This window comes from Eubalaena glacialis, chromosome 5 (assembly GCF_028564815.1).
Source record: "Eubalaena glacialis isolate mEubGla1 chromosome 5, mEubGla1.1.hap2.+ XY, whole genome shotgun sequence".
NCBI lineage: Eukaryota > Metazoa > Chordata > Mammalia > Artiodactyla > Balaenidae > Eubalaena > Eubalaena glacialis.
In genome coordinates, this window is record NC_083720.1 from 38302305 (window position 1) to 38312237 (window position 9933).

General features: G+C 49.0%; 1 protein-coding gene across 1 annotated transcript; it reads left to right on the forward strand.

Moving 5' to 3' along the window:
- Window positions 1–6094: 6094 nt before the first annotated feature.
- DRD5 (dopamine receptor D5) lies at window positions 6095–7504 on the forward strand. Its single transcript, XM_061191236.1, is given in 3 exon segments — window positions 6095–6657; window positions 6659–6735; window positions 6738–7504. Coding segments are annotated over 3 exon segments (1407 nt in total).
- The last annotated feature ends 2429 nt before the right edge of the window (window positions 7505–9933 follow it).

Genomic DNA, 9933 nt, shown 5'->3' on the forward strand with positions numbered 1-9933 from the left:
GTTAGTTGGGTGACTAATTAATAATGTGGGTCACAAGGCATCATGGGATGTGTTTAAGCTGATGAAAGACATCTCATCTGTGTTTTAGGAGGATCATCTCGATGGTAGAGCACGAGATGGAGGGGAGAGAAGACACCAAGACACAGGGACCTGTTGGGAGGCTCTGGCAACCATGTAGGCATGAAGCGATGAGGACCTGAACTGGGGGTAGCAGAGGGGACAGATAGAAGGGGTTGGATGTTGGAGCCATTTGAGAACAATGAAACCATAGTGGTTTCCTTTATTGCAGACCATGTGGCTGATATTATTTGCTCACAATTGTTCCTGGCCTCCTTACATTGCCGTGGTTTCCCTGTGGACAGGGCGTAGTTCTTGCTCGCCCACTGACCTGCTTTGGTCCTGGATGCATGAGTTGAGTTAACATATGCTCCATCCAACCAGAAGCTCCAAGTGTGTGCATGGCTGGGGCAACCCTCTTGGCTCCCACTCTGCATCCCGAGAAGGCAAGCCCCAGGGGTATCAGTGGCCTGAGGATGAGAGAGTGGAGGAGCAAACTGAACCTGACCCACAGTTTGGGGCAAAGCTTCCCCAGCTGACCACAGACCATTAGCGACAAATAAAAGTTCATTATTTTAAGCCACTGAGATCCTGGGGCTGTTTGTTACACAGCATTATGGTAACAAAACCTGACTAAAACAGGGGCTTACCATTTCCTAAGTACGGCATGTTGTTTATTGGTAATATCTCTGCATAGTAGGTATTAGTGTTACCATTTTAAAGATGAGGAAACTGAGGCTCAGAGAAGTTAAGTAACTTGCTCAAGGTCCCACAGCTAGTAAGTCAGAGAAGAAGGATTTGAACATGGGACTGTCTGACTTGCAAACCCCTCTTCCATCCTCTATCTACATGAATATGCTAACTTCTGGGATAGCTATTTTTTCCTGCCAGAAATGGCTGCTTTCAGCTTCCTGTGTTTCTGAGTTGGGAGAGGGGTGGGGGCCTGGGGACCAGCCTTTGGGTTTGAAGAGGCCTCCAGGTCACCATCAGTGGATGTGTGCTTGAGGGGGCTTCTCCAGCCTCAGGGATGGAGGCTGATGTTTCATCTCTACCTTTCTGCCTGGGCTCCGCTGAGCCAAGCTGAGTACATTGACAGCCTGGGTGTACCCTATAGCCAAGGAACTAAGCCCGTCTTGGTGTAAAACAGAGTTGACTCTTTTGATATCATCAATGGCGGCGGCGGTGGCAGCAGCAGCAGCAAAATCCTGGCTGTTGGCCCATTGATTTAGCCATTTGTCTCAGTGAAGCGAATCCAATTTAAAATATATCTTCAGAAAAAGAAAGATCAATGAGTTTAAATAGAGGACTATTTGCTAACTGGATTAGGAAAACCCCTTTGTGCTAAAATGTTCTAAGAAAATCCTCTTAGTACAATTTTGCAGGAGCCAAAAGTGTGAGAGGATCACTTACTTGCTGTCATCCTCTGAGGGCAGGGCTCTAGCTGGGATAAAATAAGAGAAGGGATTTATTAGCTGCTTAGTTGGTTAGAGTCTGTGCAGACGTGGCTGGGTTCTGAGGCTGACCCAAGAGGCTGATTCCTTGGTTTTCAGTTGTTAACCAGCTCTTTTGAAGTATGTGGGAAAGAGCTTGGGTGAGAGAGGGCAGCCACTGCCTACACAAAACCATTATCCCTACCAGGCAGACTGCTCCCTGTGAAGATGGAAGAGACAAGGGCTGTAGCACCCTGGCAGCATATTAATTTACTTCGCTTGCCCAAGGTCTTATGGATAGAGAGAAAACTCTGTTTCCCAAAATGATGAGAAACCTGATATTTTGGATAACAGAGGAATGAGTCTTGCAGTTCTGAAATCTGTCCTTTCACACACGAAGCTTCATGCCTCTGAGCCTTTGCACATGCTGTTCCCTCTGCTAGGAATGCCCTTCCAACCCCAGAATGCTGGTGGACTCCGTTCAACCCTCCAGCTTGAGTGTCCTCTCTTCCGTGCTGCCCACCCAAACGGGCAGTTCATTCCCCTGTTCTCAGGTCACCACTGAACCTTGTTTATTCCCTGCTCTGGGCAGGGCTTTTTCAGTCGTAGGTGACAACTGAAACTCAACTCAGGTATATGTTAGGAAAAGGCTTTTGTAACTGCAAAGACCAGGGTAGAGGCTCAAAGGTGTCATTCTCTCTCACACACTCTCTCTTTCCTCTTCCTTTTCTTCTTCCCCTTCCCTCTCCCTTTTCCCCTTCCCCTCCTTCTTCCTCCTCCTCCACCTCCTCCTTCGTCGGGAATGTAAGCCCCAGGAGGACAGGAATGTATATTTGATTCTTCTTGTATCCCCCAGCTTAGGGCAGAGCCTGGGACGTAGTTACGTTTGAGCCTGGCTCAAACATCAATTTTGTGTTAATTAGAAAAAGATGCCCCTTTCTCAATATAATTTACTGCCTTTTGCTGGAAGTTTTAAATAATCACTATACAAACCTACCCTGGCTATGACTTGTATACCCCATACAGCCTCCCCTCCATCTCCCACATAGTAGGTTCTTAATAAATGCTTGCTGGATGAATGAATGGATGAAATTCAGGGAGTCAGAACTATCTGAAAAACCAATGCAAAACTGTGTGGTGAGCTTGTGTGTACCTTTGCTGATTGAATTGTCCATTAGTGTCAGAGTGTTGGGCACAGAGCCCCCCATTTTATTAGTCCTCCACCAACAAAGATTTGTCAAGCACCCACTCATTGTGTTGGTTTGGGGAATTCAGACACAAATAAGATGCAGTTTGTTGATTTAAGAAGTTCAGAGGCTAGAGAGTCAGATAGCCATGTAAATGAATGGTGACAATATAGTGTCACGATTGCTGCCTTATGAGCCAACCCAGGGCTCCAGTGGAGCTCAGGATACTGACTCAGTCCAGAAGAGCCAGGAAGGCTTCCTGGAGGGGTGCGGTTTAAGTCAGATTGAAAAGGAGGGAAAGGTACTAACACTGGTAAGTGCTCCATACAACATATAAAGCCATGATCCGTGTGTTTCAGTCTCCAGGCAGTGTTATGTTCAAGAAGATAATTTCTTAACTCAAACTTTTCTTGCATTTCTTAAATTCTGTGAAGGCAACAGGTAATCCTTCTCTAAAATTCCCTGTCCCTTCCTATCCACTTTCCTACAGACCCCAGTTCCCTCACCGCATTCACATCAAACTTCCCTGGGAAACCGCACCTTGAGCTTTCAATCTCTCTTCCCACTTTTCTCCTTCTGCTCTTTATTATGAAGACAAACATAATCTCTTCCTCTGGGACCATTCCTTCTTCCTCCAGCCTCTCAGGTCCAATAATGCATCCACTTTCTGACTCTCTTTCACAAAACTCAGGGCAGAAATCTCCTTGGAGAGCAGCCCAGGGCAAGGAACTGCCCTGGTACAGCCAGAGGAAAAAGGGAGGCTCAGAGTCACTCATACAGGAATGATTTTGGTATTATCACATTTATCTTTTAAACTACTATGATCAACCCATTTTGAAGATGAGGAAACTGAGGCTCAGAGAGATCAAATAACTTGCCCAAGATCCCACAGCTAGTAAATACCTGCTCCTGCCTGCCATGCTTTCCTTCTCTTATCTTCTCTTTTGCCTTCTTAACTGTGATTTCAACCCAAAGAGAGACTTCCCCAGGGAAGGCTTCTCTAGACATTTTGTCTTGGTCAAACCAACCTATTGTACACTTTCATTAGGCTGTGTACTTTTCCTTCATAGCACTTGTCACAGTTGTAATCGTACATTTCTCTGGGTGATTCTTGGATTAAAGCCTCTCTTCAACACTAGGCTATAACCTTGTGGAGGGAAAGGGCAATGTATATATATATATATATTTATATACCCTTGTATTCCCAGCAAACAAAACAGCATCTGGGACATAATAGGTGCTCAATAAATATTTGCTGAATAAGTGAATAAGAAACTGAAATTCAAACCCCTGTCTCTAAAACCCAAGTTCTTTGCTAACATCATGTGTTGGTGTTCCCCAGGAGGACAAAATGGGAGGGAGGTCATTTCAGGGTGAAGAATTACCATATGACTCATTAGGGAAATTACAATTTGTGTGTGTGTGTTGATAGTGGTTTGAATCCAGGCTGCATATAGAGGAGCAGCAGTAGAAGCTGGGGCACTGAGCAAGGGCACAATGATTAAAAGACTTAAAAGACCTCGCTTGCCTCAGGATCAAGGATCACAGAGAGCTACTGAGAGTCTTTCATCTGGGGAGAGGCATGATCATAGTTATATTTGAGAAAGATCACTCTGCCTGCCACTGAGTGGAGGGTGGACAGAACCTGAAGGCTAGGGTAGCGTCACCATAAAACAGCTTGGAGAAGGAAAAGTCCTGGACAGGGACATCAGTGGAGAGAGGGGTGGTCCAGCTCCTAGGAGGTGGGGAGAGACAGGTGTAAGTGTGACTCCCCCGTTTTAGGCATAGACACCTGGACAGGTGGTCTTGTCATCTCTGGCAGCATAAAGCACTGAAAGGGGAGATGGTTTGCGGTGGGAGAGGCTGTGTAGGGCTGAGCAGGCTGGGTCTGAGAAGCTGCTTCACTTGCAGCTGTGGGACCAGGGTACAGGTGGGGCTCAGGGCGAATGGGGCAGGTGGGTCAGAGTGCAGAGAGAGACTAGGGAGGAGTTGAGAGTCCAGCCCCCGTTTCTAGACCCCAACACAGGGTGGGTGTATAGGTCAGTGGGTCTCCGATGAGCCTGAGCAGCATGCTGCCGCCTCCTCCATTTCTCGCCAGCCGCCTTCCGCTGAGCTTAACACCAGCAGAGAGACCCGGGGACTCACAAGCGCAGCTGTCAGCTGGGAGGGAGGTAAGATCCAGGAACACTGCCCTCCCTCTCCAGTGTCTCCCCACCTTTCATTTTTAAGAATTTGGGCTTTGGGCCACTTATTCAAGCCTCAGATTCCTCATCTGTTAAGCATGAGATAGGAATCCATCCCTGTAAAGAGAAAGACTGAATGCACCCTGCAGGGAGGAGGCTCCTGGCTGGGGCTCCCTTCCTCTTCCTAACCTGCTGGGTTCATCCAAAATTATTCCCCAAAGGAAAAGCCGTGTAAGGATTGGGGGTGGGGAATAGGCTTTCCCAAGAGGTCAGGTTAAGTCCCAATCTTAGGATGGATGTTCCGGGGGAGGCTGGGAGAAGATGTTCCCAGGAGACACCACCTCCTGGCTTCACTGAGCCCGTACACCACCCGATGGAGAAGGAAGGAATCGTTTACCCCATTTTGTGGACTAGGAAACCAAGGCCCAAGGAAGTTAAGGAGGACTCTTAAGGTCACACAGCCAGTCCGGAGTGGGACTTAGGTCTATGAGAAATCCAAGGCCATCCTCTTGACCCTACAAACGCCCTTTCCCAGTCTAGAAGCCAGCGATTCTCCCCATTCCTACTCCACTTCCCTGTTCCCCAAAAGTGGGCAGGGCACCAGGGCTGGGCCAGGTACCTCTTCGACTTCCCAGGGCGTGGGTCTGGGTCATCAGAGGGCCGGGGTCTGGTACTAGAGCGCCTCTCAAACCTGCGGGTTTGCCCCCAAACTCCGGCGGACGCAGCTTGCAGAGTGAGGGCGCCAAGGCATAGGTGGGGCGGGTACGCAGGAGACTGGAGAGTGCGGTGGCGGGGGGCGGGTGCGGGAGCGCGGGCCCCGGGAGCAGCGAGGAACCGAGGAGGCAGCGCAGCAGCGCTAGCCCGGCGCCGGCCGCTCCCGGCCCCCGCCCCCTCGGTGGTGGCTCGCTCTTCGCTTATCCGGCTCCGAAACTGACACAGCCGCCGTCGCCGGCTGGCGCAATGCCGGCTCCCGGGAACAGCCCCTCGGGCACCGGCCGCTTCCCGGCACTGGAGGGGCGCAACGCGGCCACAGACCCAGTGGCGGTCGAGGAGGCAAGAGGGGTGCCGGCGCGCCCCGGGGCCCCGGCGCAGCGCACGGTGAGCGCCCCCCGGGGCTCGGGGATTCCTTAGCCGCGGGTCCCGGGGTACCACCCCCCGGGTACCCGATGGGGCCGCCCGGGGAGCGCAGGGCAGAAGTTGGGACCGCGCGCAGCCCGCCTGTGCCGCCGAACCCGATATGCTGCCGCCAGGGCGAAACGGCACCGCCTACCGGGCGCGGTCCCGGCAGCAGCAGCTGGCGCAGGGGGGCGCCGTGGGGGGCTCGGAGAGGGCGGCGCTGCTGGCGCCAGCGCAAGTGGTCACGGCCGGCCTCCTGACCCTGCTCATCGTCTGGACCCTGCTGGGCAATGTGCTGGTGTGCGCGTCCATCGTGCGCAGTCGCCACCTGCGCGCCAAGATGACCAACGTCTTCATTGTGTCTCTGGCTGTGTCTGACCTCTTCGTGGCGCTGCTGGTCATGCCTTGGAAGGCGGTCGCCGAGGTGGCCGGTTACTGGCCTTTTGGGGCCTTCTGCGACATCTGGGTGGCCTTCGACATCACGTGCTCCACCGCCTCCATCCTGAACCTGTGCATCATCAGCGTGGACCGCTACTGGGCCATCTCCAGGCCCTTCTGCTACGAGTGCAAGATGACGCAGCGTGTGGCCTTGGTCATGGTCGGCCTGGCGTGGACCTTGTCCATCCTCATCTCCTTTATCCGAGTCCAGCTCCACTGGCACAGGGACAAGATGGGCTCCTGGGGTGGACCCGCCATCTAACCTGGTCAACGGGACGCCCTGGGAGGAAGCCGGGGAGCCAGACTTGAGGGCGGAAAACTGTGATCCAGCCTGAACCGAACTTATGCAGTCTCCTCCTCGCTCATCAGCTTCTACATCCCGGTGGCCATCATGATCGTGACCTACACGCGCATCTACCGCATCGCCCAGGTGCAAATCCGCAGGATTTCCTCCCTGGAGAGGGCCGCGGAGCACGCGCAGAGCTGCGGGAGCCGTGAGGCCTGTGCGCCCGACACCGGCCTGCGGGCATCCATCAAGAAGGAGACCAAGGTCCTCAAGACCCTATCGGTGATGATGGGGGTCTTCGTGTGCTGCTGGCTGCCCTTCTTCATCCTTAACTGCATGGTCCCTTTCTGCAGCGGACACCCCGAGGGCTTTCCCTGCGTCAGCGAGACCACCTTCGAAGTCTTCATCTGGTTTGGCTGGGCCAACTCCTCCCTCAACCCCATCATCTACGCCTTCAACACTGACTTCCGGAAGATGTTTGCACAGCTGCTGGGTTGCAGCCACCTCTGCTCCCGCACTCAGGTGGAGACAGTGAACATCAGCAATGAGCTCATCTCCTACAACCAGGACACCGCCTTCCACGAGGATATCGCAGCTGCCTACATCCATATGATCCCCAACGCGGTGACCCCGGGTGACACGGAGATGGACCCGGAGGAAGAGGAGAGCCCTTTCCGTCGTACGTCCCAGATCTCTCAGACGTCCCCAGATGGTGACCCTGCTGCCCGGTCTGTCTGCGAGCTGGACTATGAGGGGGAGATTTCATTAGGCAAAATAACGCCTTTCACCCCAAATGGATTCCATTAAACTGCCTAAGAACTGTTCTTCGTGGATCTATATAACCACATAGATATTAGCAAGCATGCAGAATACACACTGGACGCACACATACATTTCCACTGCTGCTCAGTTTATCATGCCTTCCGTGTCGGTGTAGTAGTCCATGTGCTTAGAAACCTCACCAGACTGATTTGTTGAGGAAAGATTTGGCAGAAGCAGTTGGAAAAAACTCAGTCAAATATACCCTAGCCTAGCAGAGATGGACCAATGGTTCTTTTAGAGAAGATAAGATGGTGATTGATTCTAAAAAAAAAAAAAAAAAAAAGTGGTATTTTTCTTTAAAAAATATACTCTCCCCTCCCCTTTTAAATGAAGAGATTGTTCAGTGACTTATTTGTGTTTGGGCTGATTTTTAAGCAATAAGTTTCAATGTGTGTGCAGCGCTGATGGAAGTGTGTGTGGCTTTCCTGTATCTTGCTTCCTGTGGCCTGTGTTTCTGCAGTTTCTACTTGCTGTGTGTCTTTGCTACAGCTGAGGAATTCTTCCTGATTTGTTCTGGTGTCTAATAGACACAAATTTTGTGTTCTATGGGGTGATTATCGTTGCTTTGCCAGATTGGTTTTCAGGACGGCTCCTAGAGAAGCCATGAGAGCATCCTTAAAAGCAGGAAAGATTTTGGCTGGGTCTGGAAGCACCCATTTATTTTCTTTACAGTCAGTTTGGCCTTAAAGGTACACACAGGGGCAAGAGAACTTGAAGAGTTTCTGATATCTCAGAATTTAAAAAAATTAGATACACACATCTTGAGTCTGTGCTGAAAGCTGGCTTCATGCCACAACATCAAATATGGAATTCTCAAGCCTGGAATTCCTTTTTTTTTCTCATTTGGAATCTTCTTTTTCAAATTACATAACATAAAACAATTCTGAATCCTAGACAGATGCTATCAGTTCATTGAAAAGATCATATAGAATAATCACCTGGTCTTTCTCAACCTCAAATCTATAATGTTTTAAAGTTACATGGCTTTTGATCTACCGTGTTTTCTGAAGGGCTTTGAAATGTGTGAGTTGATATGCTTTCAAAAAACAAACCCAATTTTTAAATAGGCATTTTCATTTGTAGACAATAGGAAGTGAGGGAATGCATTTTAACTAAAATGTAGGAGCCAGAGATGATATTTGAATGAACTTGAAATTGGAAAATCAACGAAAAAGCCCAATGAATTCCAGTCTTTTTGTTTTTCTTCTGTGCTGTCTGCACAGCAAAAGGGAGCATTTAGTTCCAGAGCCACTCCAGACCAGAGCATATTATTACCATTAGATCTAAATGTGAGCGTTGTTAATGGAAGCAAATGAAATGTGAATATGTAATTTCGTACAGGTCCCTACTTTGAAGCAGGCTTCTCAAGGATAGTTCAATCAATTTTGGTCTCTTTAGGGATAATTTTATTGTCAGTCTCCTGAACAACCAGGTCTTGCTCACTGCAAAATGTGCAGTGCCTGGCACATAATGCTTAATAACCGCTGCTGAATGAATAACTGACTTTCTGGTATGGCGAGATTGAAAGCGAATCCTATTTGAGACATTAGTTTTCATATATGATTTAGTCAGATTGATATGGGAATCTGAGGTCTAGTGTTCCATTTTTACCTCTTGTGAGCTGATTGCTAAGTGGACCATTAGGGAAACATCAGGGGCAGTGAAAAGCGCCCTGCTCTGAGATTCAGGAGATAGCTGTGTGACCTCGAATGAGTCAACTCACCTCTCTGGGTCTCACTTTCTGTCTGCCTCTGTAAATTGAAAGAGTTATACTAGAGCACAGTTTTCCAAACCATGTTTCATGATGCAAATATTAGTGGATAGGGTCTAGGGTGAAATAAATTCAGCAGACCCAGGTACAATATCTGTTTTCTACAGGGCTTTCTAGAACTTTTCCTGTGCATCGTGACTCCCCAAGCAGGAGAGAATTCTGCATTGTTTTCCAATGTCTTTGACCTTGTGAATACCTGTTTGGTACAATTCCTTATTACTTTCTCTTTGGAGATCACAGTTGCAGGGAACATAGTTTCAGAAACTCTAAATGATCTGAAAAATCTCTAAAATGCAACTCTTCTATTCTAAAAGACAGGTTGTTACAAGAAAATTTTTTTGGTGGCAAACGTTGTTCTAGGCCCCAGTTCAAATAATTTCTGTGTTAGGAAACACGGGTTATGTGAGGATTTTGGGAATGCCTTTTGCAAAATATCACTCATCATTCATTATAATTATTTATACCTACTACGTGCTAGGCACTCTTCTAGGAATATAGAGGTCTGGGAACTTATATTTCAGTGGGAGAGAGACAGCAAACCAACGCTATGATACTATACTGCAGTGTATTATGCTATCCAGACTGAAATGTCATGTCAGGCAGTGATACTGATGTGATGCAAAATAAAACAGAGTGAGTGGAG